Source organism: Thalassophryne amazonica, chromosome 13 (genome assembly GCF_902500255.1).
Source record: "Thalassophryne amazonica chromosome 13, fThaAma1.1, whole genome shotgun sequence".
In the NCBI taxonomy this organism is placed as follows: Eukaryota; Metazoa; Chordata; class Actinopteri; order Batrachoidiformes; family Batrachoididae; genus Thalassophryne; species Thalassophryne amazonica.
In genome coordinates, this window is record NC_047115.1 from 40,590,130 (window position 1) to 40,613,050 (window position 22,921).

At 42.7% G+C, this 22,921-nt stretch overlaps 1 protein-coding gene across 1 annotated transcript in view; it reads right to left on the bottom strand.

Annotated features, from left to right (window-relative positions):
- The window catches only part of slit1a (slit homolog 1a (Drosophila)), a 290,699-nt gene that overhangs the window by 114,048 nt on the left and 153,730 nt on the right, over window positions 1-22,921 (bottom strand). Inside the window, 5 exon segments of the mRNA XM_034184458.1 lie at window positions 3,450-3,613; window positions 4,535-4,574; window positions 4,577-4,605; window positions 6,542-6,613; window positions 8,681-8,752. Coding sequence (XP_034040349.1) covers window positions 3,450-3,613; window positions 4,535-4,574; window positions 4,577-4,605; window positions 6,542-6,613; window positions 8,681-8,752 — 377 coding nt within the window.

Sequence of the window (22,921 nt, forward strand, 5' to 3'; positions counted from 1 at the left end):
CACATTTCATACATGCAGCAGGCTTTCAAAAAACTGTTATGAGCAATAGGGCGGGGGAGGGGGGGGGGCTGTGCCCCAATAGAGCTTATGTCCAACAATGCCCCTGCCACCTATATAACCACATGACTCCAAATTTTCCCTGAAACTGCTCAGATTTTGCATGCGGTAACATTATGCTCCCAATCGCAAATTCTTCTTCGCTGGACCATGACTGGTTAACGATCTGTGCTCTGACACTGTCCGCTTGTGAAAAAAATCACAACTCGTGGACACACACAAACACACCTCACAGCTGATGTCAGAGTGACATGGCCTTGTAGGGAAATCAGGTTCTCATGCTGTTTTGTTATCATCCTGATATGATAACTCTGGCGCACACCGTGCCACCCCCACATGCTCACTCTCTCTTACACGCACAGCATACATGCACGCAAGGAAGGCAGCAGAGTTCAAAACTACTATGATTCTTATGTGAGGAGGTGATGAGAGATGAATAATCGTTGAAGAGCAGCATAGTATTGTCAGTGGGGGTAGCTCTTGCTCAGGCCGTATATTTATATGTGTTGGGCATTTTTCTGGCACTGCCGCCAGTTTCTAAAAGATGGAGAAACATGAAGAGCAGGTGAAGAGCGAGAGGCCGCCGGGGGAGCAGAGCATGTTGTCAGGTGGCTGCCAGGTGAACAGTACGGTGGAGGAGAAAATCCTTTTATTTAGCAGAAAGTTTCTTTGTCATGAACAATTTGGTCCAAAGTACCCTTGTCCAGTGTTAAGAAAGCGCTTTATCAGTCCATTATCAACCGCAGATTGATGTAAAAATGATGGTGGAATGATTTATCAAGAAAAAAATGTGTTTACTTGGTGCACATTCTCCAATGTGTGAACTTGCTTCTTCTGCTTATTTAGACTGAATAGGCTTCGAATGGTCTTAAACTATATTCAGAAGGTTTTCGTTTTATATAAGGAGGAAGGAGCAAGATAATTTTATCAAGGATATCTGTAATATTTATGGCAGATTCGCACAGGATAAGAAATGTCAGTATAAATGACAGAGATTGGAGTGGCTACTCAATAACAAGGTTGACACACGTGTTCAGCCCTTAAGAAAGAAAAATGAAATTACCATGCTTTTGCTCTTTTTTTTCTTGTTTAATTACTGCGTTCTCCACTCTGTGACAGAATTGATCCATCCTAAAAGTCACTCTGTTGTCTTCTGAAGTCATCTGTTAGCTTCTTGTGTGTTATTTTTGGCTGTGTGTGCTCTGCAGAGGTGCAATCTGCACAGTGTGATTCGTGCATGTGCCCAAGCAGAGCAGATGGTCCGAAAGACCTTTTATGCACTTCACAGTAAAATCGCCAGTGTAAAACTAACACTGACAGTGTTAAATTAACTGCCAGTGTACATATAATCCTACTCTGGCCAGAGTGGGACCATATGTTAACCGTCAGTGTTAATTTAACTCTGGTGATTTTACTGTGTAGGAATGTCCCATCCATCTGACGCTGTATTTAATGTGTTGCTTTATTTTTTTTTAATCTGCATGAAACAGAAGATCCACAGTGAGGAAATGCAGAGCTAAAGCACTGACATGAAAATGATCATAAGATTTTCAACAACCTGTAGCCATAATATGTGTCACCAGGACTGGTTCAGAAAACCCAAGTGTGAATGCCAAATCTTGCTATTGCCCCAGTTGATTCTCTTCCAAATGCCCTTCAAGTTTATCCACACTTGAGATAATGGAAATCTCCTTTTTTTTAAAACGGATATGGTGGAATGTTTACTGGTGTATCTTTTTGCAAGGGATTAGTATAACCTATGGATCACCTTTACAGAAAGGCAAAAGTCACAGGACTTTTTAATGAATTTAATTTAATGCATTCTGTAAAAATATATGAAACTGCGCAGTGAGACGGACTAAAAAGAAACCGATTATCCACCCTCCCCATGCCAAGCCCTTCTGTAATCTGCTTGAAACTCATTTCAAACTTAGTAATGGCAAATGGAATGCATTTAAATAGGGCTTTTCCATCTGCATCAGATGCTCAAAAGTGCTTTACAATTATGCCTCACATTCGCCCATTCACACAGACATACTTATACATCAATGTCATCGGTGCTGCCATCCAAGGCGCTCACTACCCACAGGATAAGGACCTTGTGATTTTGTGACTCTTAGTGAGTTTCCGGTCAGGCTGGGGTTGAACCGGAGATCCTCTAGTCTGAAGACCAATGCTTAACCACTAGACCAGGGGTGGCCAAGTTCGGTCTCGAGAGCCACCTTCTTGACACTCTTAGTTGTCTCCCTGCTCCAACACACCTGAATCCAATGAAGGCTCATTAAGAGTCTGCTAACGAGTCTTTCATTGGATTCAGGTGTGTTGGAGCAGGGAGACAACTAAGAGTGTCAAGAAGGTGGCTCTCGAGGACCGAACTTGGCCACCCCTGCACTAGACCATCACCTCCCCTCACCTAATCAATGATAATGTGTTAAACTATAACAACAAACTGCCTTGAACTGGATTCAATCAATCACAATTGTAACGTGGTCATCAGTCATCTCAAAGTATATACAGTAAGTTCAATGCCACAAGAGTAAGGTTGTTGGGGATTTTCCCGCCTCTCTGTAGTTTAATGTGGGGCGCGAACGCAGAAGACTGAAAGACTGACAGGAAACGGACTTCAAATTCATGTTGTATTAAAAGATGATGCCTTCACTGAACAGAGAGTTGCTACGACAGCTTGCAAGCTGCCCTCACACAGTGCTCAACCAACGTCTTCCCGCTGTTCTTGACCTCGCCACCCAGATAGGTGGGTGGTTTGCCCTGCACGTGGATCAGTAGAGCTATGTGGTTGCAAAATGTTGCATTTGACATTTATATGCGGTGACTGACGCAACTCCAGTGTTACCTGGAGAAACACACAGCTGCTGCATAGACAAAACTGTGTTTTGTCTATGCAGCGTGGTAAGTAAAGACCAGTAAGCATCATGGTGTCCGTCGCCCAAGAGGAGATATGAAGTTATCAGTAGACTGAGGACAGGGCCATGAGACATACTGTCCAACACCCTTATCCAAAAGCAAGCAGACAAGCAGAGTTTGACCATTTTTATGAAGACAGAGTACATTAAAGCAAAGTTGGGGAACTCACAGACAATCTGTCTTTCACTAGTATTCGGCTGTTCTACAACAAGAATACACTGGTTTAAGTGTGTATTAAGCTCTTTTAAATGGGTTTCGTAGATATTATCTGTACTTTAATGGACTGGGCTGGACTTACATAGCATCTTTCTCCACAGATATTGGCAGTGATGCCTCATATTCACTCATGGGCGCATCTTCATACAAAATACAACTTTGCACACAAGATGGTGAACATCAGAATCAGCTTGGCATTTTTTTTTTTCTCAAGGACAGACAGTCAGGACCTTTCATAAGTCTGAAAGTCTTACCTGAGCAGCTAAATTCATGCTTCTGTACTTCTGCGACATTGAGTCCTCTGAGCTCAGGAGGGGCGGTGCACTGGGTGAACAGACCAATGGTAGGCCTCTGTCTGAGCCACTGAGCCAACCAGGCCAGGTGACAGTCACAGTTGAGATTGTTGGAATGGAGTCGGCTAAAAGAGAGAGAGGAAAAAAACAAAAAATTAAAGAAATATAGTGGAAAATGCTCTTTGACTCCAACAGCTCAAGGCACAAACATCAGTAAAAAATCATATACACCTCTAATGCTGCAAACACACCAAAAATCTTTGATATGCTTAGCAAAACCAAATACCTGGCTATACTTGCCAAGAGCCTCTTCACATCCAACCCCTGTGGCAAAACACCCAAAATGATAACGCTACACGGATGATTGTAAATGGCACATTGTAAAGGAAGAAAATGAAAGGCCTTTCCTAAACCCCAGCACTCCAAACACAGCATTCCTGGAACACTGATCCTGTCCAGAATAACTAGCTGTGTGGACTTCTGGAACACATATACACACACTTGTTGAAAAACACATAAACAGAAAACCTAAATAATATAACCCCACTGAGCGCAAGAATCCAACAACGCCACCGCAAGAACGGCGGAGTCGTGGCTCAGAGAGTTCCAGCAAACATAATTGTTTTAATTTGTACATAATTTCAGATGTGGTTATCACACACACAGTACACAATAGGGATCGAGTGCTATTTGTGTCTATCTGGGGCCAGTTGTTGTGTGTTCTTTAGATGGGGCAGATAATGGCCCCTGGCATTGTGACAGAACCTTTTGTGGTGTTCCGTGGTTATGGCAGCCTCCCAACATCGCCTGGAATGGCAGAATTTACAACCTCGATTCCAATGAAGTTGGGACATTGTGTAAAATGTTAATAAAAGCAAAATTGGAATTGGGCTGGTATCTGCTCTAACTGGATTACATGGGAGATTCAGGGTTCTCTCACGTTGCTATGTGTGGCACACACATGTGGATGAAGACTTTACTGTCAGTTGTTTGAAAAGAGAAGAAGATAAAGTGAAGCATTTGAGGTGAGGTTGATGCACACTTACAACGTTTCGCAGCTTGGGCATGTGGTGAAGCTGGAGACGGGATGCTGCTGATGTTGTTGTTGTTCAGCGTTCTGCGGTGAACACAAAGGGGGCAACGTTGTCTTGTCAGTGCAAAGTGGGAACAGACATTTTTAAATTTGTGTTTCAAAAATAGTTTTGTTCCATTGATTTGAGATCTACCCCAACCCAAACCTTTGTGGCATCCCACAGGGAGTAAAACACTTCATTCCACACAGATGGAAAGCCCTTGCACCTCCCACACATATGCAACCTGCACTTATGTGTGCATGTAAATGTAGTCATGCATGCAGGCAAATGAGACATCACAAGCAAGCTGCTCGTTAGTTGGAGAATGAGGGAGGGCATCAGCTGTACAGAGAGAATCAGGTCGTTTCAATCAGCCTAATGACCCTGCGCCGTGTTTCAACCTGTCGACCCTCCCCATAAACGTATACCTACAGATCCCACTGAAACACCCCCAAAAGCCCCTCCACCCTGTCCGCTCTTGCATCATTATGACAACCCTATCACAGCATTTGCAATCAATCCACAGCATGAAAGCTGCTTTCAGCTGATTTTTTTTGTCTCGCCGCCTTCTACAAACACACACAACAGAGTCTTTTACCAGAAAAATAACCACACAGTCAAAGTGCATTCGTCCCCTGTCCTGCAGGCTACATTGTTTCAGGTAGCAGCCTGTGATTTTGACTTTTGACAAGGGGTGATTAATTGAGTGTGCAAAAACTGCAGAATATTAAAAACAGTCGCCAACGTGCCTCAAATGGAATGTTTACATGAAAGGGATTTTTGATTGAGATGGTAGGAAGTCAAATCGGCTGTCCCGCTGAGGGCTGGCTGGTGTATTGGAGGTGGTGGTGGGGGGAGTTGGCATTGGAGGAGTGGGCGGAGTATGTTAATGTGATGGAGTGTCAAGTGTGGAACAGTGAGTTAATGGAGCTTGGTCTCCATGATGCAGACCCTGCATGGGGCCTGCTGGGGGCAGTTTGGTGTAATAACCGAGGTTATAGTAATTAAAGGCCTACATTGTTATATATACTCACTGTCGTCATTAGCGAGGCAAAGCAATTTACCTAAGTGCTGTGGTGATATCAAGCAAGGTTGGGCAGGAATAATTCATTCATTCATCATTCATTTTCCATTTCTACAGGCTGCTCCACTCCAATAAAGGGTCACTGGGGGGGGGGGGGGGGGGGGGCTTGGGGCCTATCCTAGCAGCCATAGGGCAAAAGGCAGGGTACACCCTGGACAGGAAGCCAGTCTATCCATGGACCACATGTAGATGAACTCAGTCAAACTCTCATGCACACGTATGGACAATTTAAAGTTTCCAATTCACCTTTGGAAGTGGCAAGAAGACGGTGTCCTGACGAGATGACCTACGTTGAGAGGACATCCATCCGCGCAACTGCACGCATGCTCTCTCTACGTGGACTTTTAACCACCTCCCCGCTGAGTTTACCTATCTCTCTTTACTGGCAACTGCACATGCGCATCTCCCCAGCGCGATGAGCTCCACATCATTAACGACATATTCAGCTTTAAAGCAGCATGTGTACCTGCAAGTCTTTACGTTTTTATAATTGAAAAGACACATTACATTATTTTATGCTAAGACAAACTTACCGTTGGTTTCTAACCTTTTCTTTGGTGGTGAGCTCAACTTGACGGGTGAGGTGCACATGCGCAGGTTTTGCCTTTATATAAAATACAGTAATACGTGTCTTTTCGATACCGACGCCATCTTTAAAGCAGCATATTGTCGTTAGACGACCGGGAACTCACGTTCGATGGGGAGCTCAACTCGGCACACTTAACTGTCGATTTGTGCTAGGGGTTTTCAATTGCCACAGGACAGCAACTCTCAACAGAACACCCAGAGGGAACCACGCAATCTCACGACCTTCTTGCTGTGAGGCAGCAGTGCTAACCACTAAGCCACCATGCCACCCTGCAGTGAATAATGGTATTGCCAGAGCAAATACTTACAGAACCTCTAAACCCCTCAAAGCTCTGAAGGCTCCATCCTCAATGCAGCTGATGTGGTTTTTGTCCAGCTGACTGCAGACAGAGAAAGAAAGACACTTTGTAATATCAGACACAAGCATAGCACCAGAAAACCGAGACACACACACACAGGCTCGATGTTTCTACCTCCCTGCGGAGTAATTGAAATCATCGATACAGTAAGTAGTACACGGATGGACTCGTGTAAATCGATAGCGGTCTAGTAATCTCAGTTCACATAACCACAAGAGAGGAGCGAGCCGACTGCACCGATTGTTTATCTGCATCAATGCGCCTCATAAATCCGCGGGCTCATGTGTGAATAATACTCTGGTGAAGAAGTAAATCAACATTGCTATGAGGCATCTGTGCGGAGCTCCGTGTGCGAGCGGGGCAGTTGGCCCACTCAATCACGGTGATATACAACACGCATTCACACACCAGTATGCACATAATGCTTTGTTCACACTGAGGAACATTAACTCAGACAGCTGGAGAAAAATAATGGCTTTCTTTTGCCCTGGATAACCGCAGCACATTCTGGTATTTATTACTGAATTATTACCCCTGAGTTACCTAATAACAAGAATGCCTTTTATGTCAATTTTTTTCTGTATTCAAAGATAATTTACAGTGCAATAAAACGAAACTTTCATATGCTAATTAACCAAATTCTGCTACAGTGCACGACCGTGAGGCTGAAATTACTTTCCGATGTAGATTTTTGGACTGGTTATTTCGTCTTGATTATTCCCAACATACAAACTATTTCTTCTACATCACGCGAGTTGAACTACAGGTGTTAAGTCTATCTCGTCAGTGGCATAATTTTTGTGACCTATTATTGAAACGGATGCATTTCAACAAGGTTAAAGGTCAACAATTGTAATTTCTCTTGATTTTTAGGGAAATATTTACAGGTGGGTAAAATAGAAACTTGGAGTTCCAGAGCAATTTATGCCAAAATTCTAGCTCTCTAGCATCAGATGTTCGAGAAAGGGGTGATTTCATTGAGGTTACAGGTCAAAACAGGCTTTTCTGGGATTTTCAGGAAAACTGGATGGACAAATAGAACATTTGGTTTGTTGAGACTAATTTAAGCTACAGTGTGTAGGATTTAGGGGTGTTTATTAGCAGAAATGGAATATAGGATTCATAACCATCTGTTCATTAGTATGAAATTAAGGACAACAATGAAGCATTGCAGTTTTATATACTTAAAATGAGCCCTTTATAGGTTTATGGGAACGGGCTCCTTCATGGAGGCTGCCATGTTGCATTGCCATGTTGATACAGGAACCCAAAAGGGACACACTTACTCTGCCTTTCACATTTTGCAGTGCTGCTTGAAAACTGAAGAATAAAGAAGAGGATACAGTGGTTGTTCACTTATACACTGTCAACTGGTTACAAGTGCAGATTAACACGTTTGACAACCCCCAGCTTGTGAAATGGAGGATCATACATATTGTTTATCAAAAGAGAAGGCAGGAGAGCATGAATCCCTGTCACCAAAGAAGCAAAAACATGAAGCAAAAAAAAAAAAAATTGTGACTGGCATAATGCTCTCTGCAACTTCCCCACCACATGACACTAAAACCTACACACTGTAGCTTTAAGTTCAAAATGTAATCTCTGTGGACACTGAGAGCTGAGGAATGGTGATTTTTATTTTTGGTAACAAGTATCTGAAAATATGTTCCATTAGATCATACAACTAGTTGTATCTTGCAAACAGTTTGACCGCCTCATCTTCTTCCAGAGCTTCAGTTGGGTCAGGAACTATTATTGTGTTGGATTGTGAAGTACTTTGAACCATATGAGATACTGGGCTATGCAAATAAATGTGAATTTGCTGCATGACCAGCAGTTCCTGAGATTTGGCTGAGCATCCACGGAAGCATGAATGGATGGACAAGGTTGAACACAGTGCACTATGCATAATTCCCCCTGGGCATTTGTAGGAGGTTCAGGTAATGAGAGCTGAGACACTGGGCTTATAGTGAATGCAGAAGGCCAGCAGTTCAGGTAGGAGCTACTGTAGTGTTATTGAAGGTGTGATCTCTATACAGCAAAAATTTACCAGCAGTTACTGCTGCAGGGGGAAGGTGAAGTACTCACAGGTTCTTGATGTCTGTGGCTCCTCTGAATGCTTTTCTGGGGATGGACTGGATGAAGTTCTCACTCAAATCTCTGTGGAAACAAAAATCAGAGAGCATGTCTGCTATAAACAGCAGCGTGGATGGTTTTGTTTGGACACTTCAACAGGTTAAACAATTGTAGTTTTTTTAGGCAATTTTTGTGGAAGTAATAGAAACATGTTTCACAAATTTCCTTTTGACTATAAGCCCAGTTTTTTTTTTTTTTGTTATTTATTGATTCCCCCTCCAGTCCATTTACATACTGTTCAGGGTCAATTCATCTTTTACAAAGTCATTGGTGAAAGACATATAGCCGTGTTTTGGGTCATGAGTCGGTGTTATGGCAGCAGTTTTCAGCACTCAATTATTTTGGCTGCTCCCTTTGATTCACAGTCACCATAGTGGATCTGGTACGGATCTATATATTGATTATGTCAGATCCCCTTCTTGATCCAACTCTAGACCCAAAAAGAGACAGAACCTAATGTGCTTGAAGGAAACCAGAAGAAAACCACACAGACCATGCAAACCATTGCACTACCATGTCCACAGGACCAAACAGGCAGGATGACAGCAGCTATTGAGGGTTCCTTTCTGAGATTGGGAGTTAAAAGTTATCCACCGGTATGTATGTATCCTGCTCTTAACGTTGGGTGTAAATGAAGAATTTGAAACGTGCATGTCTGGAAAGAAGAGTGGAGTAAGTGATTAAGAAAGTAGAGTGAAAAGGCTTAGTCTCCAGGAAATTGTAGGGTGAAAACACCAACAGCATATTTATGGTTGACCACAGAAAAGACAAAGGCAACACAAAGCAAAATTCAAAATTCTACACACATACCCCATAACGACAATGTGGAAAAAAGTTTATTCACACACTCATCTTCAACTGCTTAGTCCAATTAAGGGTCACGGGGGGCCTATCCCAGCAGTCATAGAGCGCGAGGCAAGGTACACCCAGGACAGGGCGCCAGTCTGTCAAGGTTAGTTCAGATTTTTGCTAATTTATTAAAAATAGAAAAACTAAGAAATCACATGTACATAAGTATTCACAGAGTTTGCCATGAAGCTCAAGATTGAGCTCAGGTGCATCCTGTTCCCACTGATCATGTTTGAGATGTTTTTACAACTTAATTAGAGTCCATCTGGGGTAAATTCAGTTGATTGGACCTGATTTGGAAAGGCACACACCTGTCACTTGTCACAAATGTCAGAGCATAAACCAGGCATGAAGTCAAAGGAATTGTCTACAGACTTCCAAGTAGGATTGTCTCGAGGCACAATTGTGGGGAAGATCCCAATGAGCACACTGGGCTCTATCATCTCTAATGGAAGAAGCTGGGATCCACCAGGATTCTTCCTAGATCTGGCCACCTGTCTAAACTGAGCGATCAGAGAAGAAGGGCCTTAGTCAGGGAGGTGGCCAAGAACCTGATGGTCACTCTGTCAGAGGTCCAACATTCCTCTGTGGAGAGAAGAGAACCTTGCAGAAGAACAACCATCTCTGCAGCAATCCACCAATCAGGCCTGTATGGTAGAGTGGCCAGACAGAAGCCACTCCTTAGTTAAAAAAAAAAAAAAAAAAAAAAAAAAAAAAACACATGGCAGCCCACCTGGAGTTTGCCAAAAGGCACCTGAAGGACTCTCAGACCATGAGAAACAAATTCTCTGGTCTGATGACACAAAGATTAAACTCTTTGGCGTCAATGCCAGGCATCATATTTGGAGGAAACCAGGCACCATCCCTACAGTGAAGCATGGTGGTGGCACCATCATGCTATAGGGATGTTTTTCAGCAGCAGGAACTGGGAAACTAGTCAGGATTGAGGGAAAGATGAATGTAGCAATGTACAGAGACATCCTGGATAAAAACCTGCTCCAGAACACTCTTCACCTCAGACTGGGGCGACAGTTCATCTTTCAGCAGGACAATGACCCTAAGCACACAGCCAAGATATCAAAGGAGTGGCTTTAGGACAACTCTGTGAATGTGCTTGAGTGGCCCAGCCAGAGCCCAGACCTGAATGGCAGTACATCCAACTGGCCTCACAACCACAGACCACGTGTAACCACACCAGCCCAGGACCTCCACATCCAGCATGTTCACCTCCAAGATCATCTGAGACCAGCCACCCGGACAGCTGCTGCAAAAATCTGTTTGCAGAACCAAAGAATTTCTGCACAAGCTGTCAGACACCATGTCAGGGAAGCTCATCTGCATGCTCGTTGTCCTCGTCAGGGTCTCGACCTGACTGCAGTCTGACGTCTCAACCGACTTGAGTTGGCAAATACTCACATTTGAATGGTGGTCATGCCATTGACTGGTTTTCTGACCCCCACCCCCCAATAAAGCAAAACTGCATATTTCAGAGTGGCCTTTTATTGTGGCCAGCCTAAGGCACACCTGTGCAATAATCATGCTGTCCAATCAGCATCTTGATGTCTCTATGTCACACCTGTGAGGTGGGATGGATTATCTCGGCAAAGGAGAAGTGCTCATTAACACAGGTTTAGACAGATTTGTGAACAATATTTGAGAGAAATAGATCCTTTGTGTATATAGAAAATGTTTTAGGTCTTTGAGTTCAGCTCATGAAAAATGGGAGCAAAAACAAAAGTATTGTGTTTTGTTCAGTGTACATTTTATGTGCACACACACACTGCACTGTTCAATTGCACAAAACACACGGGTCATGTTAAAATGTGGCCTCAAGACTATGGCAACACATCTCACATATATTGTCCTGAGCAGAATGTTTCTTGGCATGAATGCTGCACAGACATTGTTTAATGAGATACAATAAATAAATAAATACAAAAACACAATGGTTGTGTTGTGCAATCTATTAAATGAATCAGCGGTTGTGCTTTTATAGCAGAGCAAAAATTAAACTGAATGCTTTCAGACCACTGCAAAGAAACCATTATTGAAAATAGAATTGGTGCGTTTGCTTATTTTGTTGTTTGAATATGTTAAAACCAAGGCAACGTTTGAACTTTTGCAACAATGAAATGGTGTATTTTAATAATTCACGGGTCATGAATGCTCTGGAACACGTATACACACACATAGAAAACAGAGAATGTGTTAAAGAGTTCCAGTTGATGCCAGCATGTCATGTGTTGCAACATTTTTGAATTTGCATCTAAAAAGAAGATTTCACACCATATCTTGAGCATCTATGGCACAGTCTAAAGTACATAGCATGGTGTGTCCAACTCCGTTTTGCTATTCTCTGGGCAAGTACAAGGTAGGGTGCGGTCTGCAAAGGGATTGTAATTAGCTGTGCATATTTCGGGCACAACATAAAAATAATACCTTTAATATCAGAATAATAATCAGGTTTCTCATATCCAATAAGAACCGCGACATGCTGCTACAGCAAACTCAAGTAATTCAGTTCAATTCTATTTACTAAAAACCACAAAATTACAGCATAAATCATCTCAAGATGTTTCACAAGAGAAAATTTGAAACTTACACACTCCCAGAGCAAGCGCAATGGTAACACTGGTAAGGAAAACTCCCTAAAGCATTTTGATTATAGGAAGAAACCTCAAGGTGACTAAACTCAGTGGCGTGACCATCTGTCTGGCCATGCTAACAATAGCACAATAAACAAAACAAAGCACAACAAAGAAATATCTTTGGGTCTTGTTCATGAGTGGAGGTAAGATGGAGCATGAGATCGACAGACTGATTAGGGTAGCATCTGAGGTCCTGAGAATGCTGTACTGGATCATCTTGGTGAAGAAAGAGCTGAGCCAGAAGGTGAGGGTTTTGATTTATAAGTACCTGTGCAAGATCAGATTTATGGTTATGAATTTTCAGAAATGACCACAACAACAAGGTCACAGATACACGGATACAGATTCAGGTGACAGTATGAGAAGCTCAAATATCCAGGAGGGACTCATTGCAGAGCTGCTGTAGTTCAAGTGGTTCAGACATCTGATGAGGATGCTCCCTGGTCTTCTCCCTAGGGATTTCTTTCAGGCACGTCCAACTGGAAGGAGGCCTAGTTGGACAAGAGGAGAAGAACCAGGACATGCTGGAGGGATTATATTTCCCAGCTTGCTTGGGAACACCTCAGAATCCTCCAGGAAGCATTAGAGGACTTGGCCAAGGATAGGTAAGCATGGAAGGAGTTGAATGGTCCACTGTCACCATGACCCAGACCCAGAGAAGCAGCAGAAAATGAATGAATGAACAACAAAGAATTGTTCAATATGCAAGGACAGAAATGTTGCAGCTAAGCAACCACAGGTGTATAGAGTCCACTGCTGGCTCAAAAAACATCCAAATTCTGAAGAGTAGAGTCTCTATTCAAAGTAAAAGGTCTTCTAGTGAGTTTACAGACCTGTGTGCAATGCATCAAAGTGAACAAGTGGGGCTTGCCACCAAAGCTCTGTGAGGTGAAGCATTGAAACAGTTAGGTGACCCACTGGTGTTTATTTCCATTTCCTTTCATTGCTATTTTCCATTCAGTTTGTGTGTGCAAGCAGAGAGCATGCACATTGTGATCCCACACACCTGAGTATTGCACTGCAAAAATAACAGAAATACACTGCTTTTTACTCTGGACCAAGTTTTTGATGGTCTATGGACTAAGGTATAATCACTTTCTGCTGGCTCACCATACCCAGGCAGCAGCACTGGGCCTGACCACCCTTATTTTTAAGCCCAACACATATACAAGTGCACTCCTTTAAAGAATTTGGGTGCCTGGCCTCAAAATGACAACTCCGTCATTTAAGAACTACCAATGACACTCACATCACGCTGTGCAATGCTTTGTCCTGGGTGCAAGATAGGGGAATGGGGGGGGGGGGATGAGGAGTAAAAGGAAGAGAGGGGACAGGAAGGAGAGGAAAAGTAGTAGCCAGTAAGACAGTAGCGAGCAGTATTTCTGGTATTTATATTTGTATATACATTTTGCAATTGTTTTTTACTTCTACTTTTGATACTCTGTGTGCTTCCTACCCTGTGTGCTGCTATGCAAAGCTGCTGGAACCTTAATTTCCCTGAGGGAGTCTACCCAAGGGATTAATAAAGTTCTATCTAAACTAATCTAATCTAATCTTGTGTTTTCAGTCTTTAACATGACACGACAGCACGTAATGTGTAACCACAAAAAGAGTAATTTTGTATCTTAGATAAACTCAAACTGTTGATCTCTGCCTCCCAGCCACTCACTGGTAGCTGTAATTGATGGCTCAGTGCACACAACATGTTGAATTAAAAACACAGAGAACACAGCTATGACAAGTATATAAATAAATACTACAATAACTACATACACAATTACATAACAAATAACTAAAATAAATAACCACAGAGCAAAGAAAAGGAGAGTGACACTTTGTTCTGGGGGCTGAGCCAACAGATGGGCATGTCCACGCAAGCCGCTGCTGTTGAGATCTCTGGACGTGGAAGTCACAGCTGGAGAACACGTACCGTGTTTTCAATCAATCAACTCAATCAACTTTTTTCTTATATAGCGCCAAATCACAACAAACAGTTGCCCCAAGGCGCTCCACATTGCAAGGCAAGGCCATACAATAATTATGAAAAACCCCAACGGTCAAAACGACCCCCCTATGAGCAAGCACTTGGCCACAGTGGGAAGGAAAAACTCCCTTTTAACAGGAAGAAACCTCCAGCAGAACCAGGCTCAGGGAGGGGCAGTCTTCTGCTGAGACTGGTTGGGGCTGAGGGAAAGAACCAGGAAAAAGAGATCGATCACTAATGATTAAATGCAGAGTGATGCATACGGAGCAAAAAGAGAAAGAAACAGTGCATCATGGGAACCCCCCCACAGTCTACGTCTAAAGCAACATAACCAAGGGATGGTCCAGGGTCACCCGATCCAGCCCTAACTATAAGCCTTAGCGAAAAGGAAAGTTTTAAGCCTAATCTTAAAAGTAGAGAGGGTATCTGTCTCCCTGATCTGAATTGGGAGCTGGTTCCACAGGAGAGGAGCCTGAAAGCTGAAGGCTCTGCCTCCCATTCTACTCTTACAAACCCTAGGAACTACAAGTAAGCCCGCAGTCTGAGAGCGAAGCGCTCTAATGGGGTAATATGGTACTACGAGGTCCCTAAGATAAGATGGGACCTGATTATTCAAAACCTTATAAGTAAGAAGAAGAATTTTAAATTCTATTCTAGCATTAACAGGAAGCCAATGAAGGGAGGCCAACACGGGTGAGATATGCTCTCTCCTGCTAGTCCCCGTCAGTACTCTAGCTGCAGCATTCTGAACCAACTGAAAGCTTTTTAGGGAACTTTTAGGACAACCTGATAATAATGAATTACAATAGTCCAGCCTAGAGGAAATAAATGCATGAATTAGTTTTTCAGCATCACTCTGAGACAAGACCTTTCTGATTTTAGAGATATTGCGTAAATGCAAAAAGGCAGTCCTACATATTTGTTTAATATGCGCTTTGAATGACATATCCTGATCAAAAATAACTCCAAGATTTCTCACAGTATTACTAGAGATCAGGGAAATGCCATCCAGAGTAACGATCTGGTTAGACACCATGCTTCTAAGATTTGTGGGGCCAAGTACAATAACTTCAGTTTATCTGAGTTTAAAAGCAGGAAATTAGAGGTCATCCATGTCTTTATGTCTGTAAGACAATCCTGCAGTTTAGCTAATTGGTGTGTATCCTCTGGCTTCATGGATAGATAAAGCTGGGTATCATCTGCGTAACAATGAAAATTTAAGCAATACCGTCTAATAATACTGCCCAAGGGAAGCATGTATAAAGTGAATAAAATTGGTCCTAGCACAGAACCTTGTGGAACTCCATAATTAACTTTAGTCTGTGAAGAAGATTCCCCATTTACATGAACAAACTGTAATCTATTAGACAAATATGATTCAAACCACCGCAGCGCAATGCCTTTAATACCTATGACATGCTCTAATCTCTGTAATAAAATTTTATGGTCAACAGTATCAAAAGCAGCACTGAGGTCCAACAGAACAAGCACAGAGATAAGTCCACTGTCCGAAGCCATAAGAAGATCATTTGTAACCTTCACTAATGCTGTTTCTGTACTATGATGAATTCTAAAACCTGACTGAAACTCTTCAAATAGACCATTCCTCTGCAGGTGATCAGTTAGCTGTTTTACAACTACCCTCTCAAGAATCTTTGAGAGAAAAGGAAGGTTGGAGATTGGCCTATAATTAGCTAAGATAGCTGGGTCAAGTGATGGCTTTTAAGTAATGGTTTAATTACTGCCACCTTAAAGGCCTGTGGTACATAACCAACTAACAAAGATAGATTGATCATATTTAAGATTGAAGCATTAAATAATGGTAGGACTTCCTTGAGCAGCCTGGCAGGAATGGGGTCTAATAAGCATGTTGATGGTTTGGATGAAGTAACTAATGAAAATAACTCAGAAAGAACAATCGGAGAGAAAGAGTCTAACCAAATACCGGCATCACTGAAAGCAGCCAAAGATAACGATACATCTTTGGGATGGTTATGAGTAATTTTTTCTCTAATAGTCAAAATTTTGTTAGCAAAGAAAGTCATGAAGTCATTACTAGTTAAAGTTAATGGAATACTCAGCTCAATAGAGCTCTGACTCTTTGTCAGCCTGGCTACAGTGCTGAAAAGAAACCTGGGGTTGTTCTTATTTTCTTCAATTAGTGATGAGTAGAAAGATGTCCTAGCTTCACGAAGGGCTTTCTTATAGAGCAACAAACTCTTTTTCCAGGCTAAGTGAAGATCTTCTAAATTAGTGAGACGCCATTTCCTCTCCAACTTACGGGTTATCTGCTTTAAGCTACGAGTTTGTGAGTTATACCACGGAGTCAGACACTTCTGATTTAAAGCTCTCTTTTTCAGAGGAGCTACAGCATCCAAAGTTGTCTTCAATGAGGATGTAAAACTATTGACAAGATACTCTAACTCCCTTACAGAGTTTAGGTAGCTACTCTGCTCTATGTTGGTATATGACATTAGAGAACATAAAGAAGGAATCATATCCTTAAACCTAGTTACAGCGCTTTCTGAAAGACTTCTAGTGTAATGAAACTTATTCCCCCACTGCAGGGTAGTCCATCAGGGTAAATGTAAATGTTATTAAAAAATGATCAGACAAAAGGGAGTTTTCAGGGAATACTGTTAAGTCTTCTATTTCCATACCATAAGTCAGAACAAGATCTAAAATATGATTAAAGTGGTGGGTGGACTCATTTACTTTTTGAGCAAAGCCGATAGAGTCTAATAATAGATTAAATGCAGTGTTGAGGCTGTCATTCTCAGCATCTGTGTGGATGTTAAAATCGCCCACTATAATTATCTTATCTGAGCTAAGCACTAAGTCAGACAAAGGTCTGAAAATTCACAGAGAAACTCACAGTAACGACCAGGTGGACGATAGATAATAACAAATAAAACTGGTTTTTGGGACTTCCAATTTGGATGGACAAGACTAAGAGACAAGCTTTCAAATGAATTAAAGCTCTGTCTAGGTTTTTGATTAATTAATAAGCTGGAATGGAAGATTGCTGCTAATCCTCCGCCCCGGCCCGTGCTACGAGCATTCTGACAGTTAGTGTGACTCGGGGTGTTGACTCATTTAAACTAACATATTCATCCTGCTGTAACCAAGTTTCTGTTAGGCAGAATAAATCAATACATTGATCAATTATTATATCATTTACCAACAGGGACTTAGAAGAAAGAGACCTAATGTTTAATAGACCACATTTAACTGTTTTAGTCTGTGGTGCAATTGAAGGTGCTATATTATTTTTTCTTTTTGAATTTTTATGCTTAAATAGATTTTTGCTAGTTATTGGTGGTCTGGGAGCAGGCACCGTCTCTACGGGGATGGGGTAATAAGGGGATGGGAGGGGGAGAGAAGCTGCAGAGAGGTGTATAAGACCACAGCTCTGCCTCCTGGTCCCAACGCTAGACAGTCACAGTTTGGAGGATCCCAAAAAATTGGCCAGATTTCTAGAAATGAGAGCTGCTCCCTCTAAAGTGGGATGGATGCCGTCTCTCCTAACAAGACCAGGTTTTCCCCAGAAGCTTTGCCAATTATCAATGAAGCCCACCTCATTTTTTGGACACCACTCAGACAGCCAGCAATTCAAGGAGAACATGCGGCTAAACATGTCACTCCCGGTCCGATTGGGGAGGGGCCCAGAGAAAACAACAGAGTCCGACATTGTTTTTGCAAAATTACACACCGATTTAATGTTAATTTTAGTGACCTCCGATTGGCGTAACCGAGTGTCATTACTGCCGACGTGAATTACAATCTTACCAAATTTACGCTTAGCCTTAGCCAGCAATTTCAAATGTCCTTCGATGTTGCCTGCTCTGGCCCCCGGAAGACAATTGACAATGGTTGCTGGTGTCGCTAACTTCACATTTCTCAAAACAGAGTCGCCAATAACCAGAGTTTGATCCTCGGCGAGTGTATCGTCGAGTGGGGAAAAACGGTTAGAGATGTGAACGGGTTGACGGTGTACACGGGGCTTCTGTTTAGGGCTACGCTTCCTCCTCACAGTCACCCAGTCAGCCTGCCTTCCCGACTGCACGGGGTCTGCCAGGGGGGAACTAACGGCGGCTAAGCTACCTTGGTCCGCACCGACTACAGGGGCCTGGCTAGCTGTAGAATTTTCCACGGTGCGGAGCCGAGCCTCCAATTCGCCCAGCCTGGCCTCCAAAGCTACGAATAAGCTGCACTTATTACAAGTACCGTTACTGCTAAAAGAGGCCGAGGAATAACTAAACATTTCACACCCAGAGCAGAAAAGTACGGGAGAGACAGGAGAAGCCGCCATGCTAAAACGGCTAAGAGCTAGTAGCTACGCTAAGCTAGCGGATTCCCAAACAGGGAATCCGACACTAGACAGGCTGTGGAGCAGCACAGGTAACGCACAACAACAGTGCTAAAAAATAAAATAAAATAAAAATAAAAATCCACTGGACAGGCTGTGGAGCAGCACAGGTAACGCACGACAACAGTGCTAAAATAAAATAAAAATCCACTAGACAGGCTGTGGAGCAGCACAGGTAACGCACGACAACAGTGCTAAAATAAAATAAAAATCCACTAGACAGGCTGTGGAGCAGCACAGGTAACGCACGACAACAGTGCTAAAAAATAAAATAAAATAAAAATAAAAATCCACTGGACAGGCTGTGGAGCAGCACAGGCAACGCACGACAACAGTGCTAAAACAAAATAAAAATCCACTAGACAGGCTGTGGAGCAGCACAGGTAACGCACGACAACAGTGGTAAAAAATAAAATCAAAATCAAAATCCACTGGACAGGCTGTGGAGCAGCACAGGTAACGCACGACAACAGTGCTAAAAAAAATAAAATCAAAATCAAAATCCACTGGACAGGCTGTGGAGCAGCACAGGTAACGCACGACAACGGTGCCAAAACAAAACAAAAAACCACTAGACAGGCTGTGGAGCAGCACAGGTAACGCACGACAACAGTGGTAAAAAATAAAATAAAAATCCACTGGACAGGCTGTGGAGCAGCACAGGTAACGCACGACAACAGTGCTAAAAAAATAAAATAAAAATCCACTGGACAGGCTGTGGAGCAGCACAGATAACACACGACAACAGTGCTAAAAAATAAAATAAAAATCCACTGGACAGGCTGTGGAGCAGCACAGATAACACACGACAACAGTGGTAAAAAATAAAATAAAAATCCACTGGACAGGCTGTGGAGCAGCACAGATAACACACGACAACAGTGGTAAAAAATAAAATAAAAATCCACTGGACAGGCTGTGGAGCAGCACAGGTAACACACGACAACAGTGGTAAAAAATAAAATAAAAATCCACTGGACAGGCTGTGGAGCAGCACAGATAACACACGACAACAGTGCTAAAAAATAAAATAAAAATCCACTGGACAGGCTGTGGAGCAGCACAGGTAACACACGACAACAGTGGTAAAAAATAAAATAAAAATCCACTGGACAGGCTGTGGAACAGCACAGGTAACACACGACAACAGTGGTAAAAAATAAAATAAAAATCCACTAGACAGGCTGTGGAGCAGCACAGGTAACACACGACAACAGTGCTAAAAAAAATAAAATAAAAATAAAAATCCACTGGACAGGCTGTGGAGCAGCACAGGTAACACACGACAACAGTGCTAAAAAATAAAATAAAAATCCACTGGACAGGCTGTGGAGCAGCACAGGTAACGCACGACAACAGTGCCAAAAAACAAAACAAAAATCCACTGAACAGGCTGTGGAGCAGCACAGGTAACGCACGACAACAGTGCTAAAAAATAAAATAAAAATCCACTGGACAGGCTGTGGAGCAGCACAGGTAACGCACGACAACAGTGCCAAAAAACAAAACAAAAATCCACTGAACAGGCTGTGGAGCAGCACAGGTAACGCACGACAACAGTGCTAAAAAAAATAAAATCAAAATCCACTGGACAGGCTGTGGAGCAGCACAGGTAACGCACGACAACGGTGCCAAAACAAAACAAAAAACCACTAGACAGGCTGTGGAGCAGCACAGGTAACGCACGACAACAGTGGTAAATAAAATAAAAATCCACTGGACAGGCTGTGGAGCAGCACAGGTAACGCACGACAACAGTGCTAAAAAAAATAAAATAAAAATCCACTGGACAGGCTGTGGAGCAGCACAGGTAACACACGACAACAGTGGTAAAAAATAAAATAAAAATCCACTGGACAGGCTGTGGAGCAGCACAGATAACACACGACAACAGTGCTAAAAAAAATAAAATAAAAATCCACTGGACAGGCTGTGGAGCAGCACAGGTAACACACGACAACAGTGGTAAAAAATAAAATAAAAATCCACTAGACAGGCTGTGGAGCAGCACAGGTAACACACGACAACAGTGCTAAAAAAAATAAAATCAAAATCAAAATCCACTGGACAGGCTGTGGAGCAGCACAGGTAAAAATCCACTGAACAGGCTGTGGAGCAGCACAGGTAACACACGACAACAGTGCTAAAAAATAAAATAAAAATCCACTGGACAGGCTGTGGAGCAGCACAGGTAACGCACGACAACAGTGCCAAAAAACAAAACAAAAATCCACTGAACAGGCTGTGGAGCAGCACAGGTAACGCACGACAACAGTGCTAAAAAATAAAATAAAAATCCACTGAACAGGCTGTGGAGCAGCACAGGTAACGCACGACAACAGTGCTAAAAAATAAAATAAAAATCCACTGAACAGGCTGTGGAGCAGCACAGGTAACGCACGACAACAGTGCTAAAAAATAAAATAAAATACACTGGACAGGCTGTGGAGCAGCACAGGTAACACATGACAACAGTGCTAAAAAATAAAATAAAAATCCACTGGACAGGCTGTGGAGCAGCACAGGTAACACACGACAACAGTGCTAAAATAAAATAAAAATCCACTAGGCAGGCTGTGGAGCAGCACAGGTAACGCACGACAACAGCGCTAAAATAAAATAAAAATCCACTAGGCAGGCTGTGGAGCAGCACGACAACAGTGCTAAAAAATAAAATAAAAATAAAAACGAAAGCGTTAGCAAGCTAGTTAGCTTGCCAACGCTGATGAAGGTTAGCTGATAAAAGTGCTCCGTCGCGATGCTTCGACCGTTAGAGGTCTTCTTTAGGCGTTGGAGCACGGTGAAAAAGTAAAAAAAAGTAAAAAAGTCTTGAAAAAGACTGTTAATTCAAAGAACTCAAACAGCTCAGTTCAAACAGCTAACAGATACAGCAGAACACCGCTGTGCATACAAGTGTATTTTGTATGTTTTGAAACAATTCTGGCTGTTTTGAAGGACATGACTTTACAACTGTCCACCATGAGGTGCGTGTGTGTGCCTGCTGTCCTCATGTGGAAATACATAATAATATACGAGGTGTCATGGATTTGGCCGGGTCTGGGCGCTGAGCCCTTGTTTTTCCCCTTTTTGTGGTTTTCCGTCTGCTTCAGTTTGGATTTATCAGTGATTATTTTCATCATGAGTTATTCTGTTATGTTTTTATCACTTTGTTACTTTCCATACTTTAGCCATTGTCCAGTTCTGTTCTAGTTTTGTTCTGCCGGTCTGTGTTTTCATTGTTTCTCTTCTAGCTTTCATCTGTTTTCTGTTATACTTTTATATCGGGTTTTGATTTCTGTTTATTAATCTGTTCCTGTTTTATTCTGCTTTTATATTGATTTCCTGACCAGTTCTAGTTGCTTCTGTGCTCATGTTTGATTTTGGTTCCTGGTGTTGTATGATATTCTGACCATGATTTACAATTTAGCTCTGCTCTGTTTTTGCCATTTGTTTCCACTTTGCACCTCCCATCATGTCTTCATTCCTTGTCTCACGCCCAGTTACTTATTTTCACTCCACATCCTGTACCTGTCCCATGTCTTTGTTTCCCACCTTGTTTATTTTTGCTTTGTGTTTTCATTCACTCCCACTCTTGCTCCAGCTCACGTGTCTGTCTGTTACTTCACTCCACTCTGTGCTTTCCTTCCTTCACTATCTTGTACTCTGCACAGCCTTTGGCTCCCCTGGTCACGCCCCCTTCCAGAGACTTCCACGCACCTGCTTCACATCACCCTAATTTGTTTGCTCCTTATTTAAACCATCACAGTCTCACAGCGCACTGCCAGTTTGTTGTCTCGTACACATTCCAGCGCCTTTGTCAGTTCAGATTTTTGCTTCGCCGTGTATCGTACCTCTGCTCTGTTTTTCTCGACCATGCCTTTTGCCTCGTCCCGGACGTCTGTGTTTGCTTGTGCCTCTGACCCCTGCTCAACTATGACTCCGTTTTTGCCTGATCCTGATTGTACCTCTGCTCCGTGGCTTGATCACATGTGTACCAAACCAGAGCCTGAAATAAAGACAATGTTTTCTCCTACACCTAAGCCTAGTCCGGGAGTTTGCATTGTGGGTCCAGCCACCATGGTAGACGTGCCTCCACCCAGTCTGACAGTACAAATTGGCCAGAACATGGACCCCGCAAGCACCACTCCTGCCTTGGACTCTGTTGTTGCTCTCCCAGATTTAGAGGTGATAAAGAGGATTTTTGCTGATCTCTCTTTTTTTTTTCTGCTTTCGAGACTGCTATGCTACAGGAGAGAAGTTTGATTATTTAGACCAAGCCTGGAACCTGGTGAATCTAAATCCTTGGCTGTTTGACTATTTTCCGGAGCTTCTAAGCCTTGACG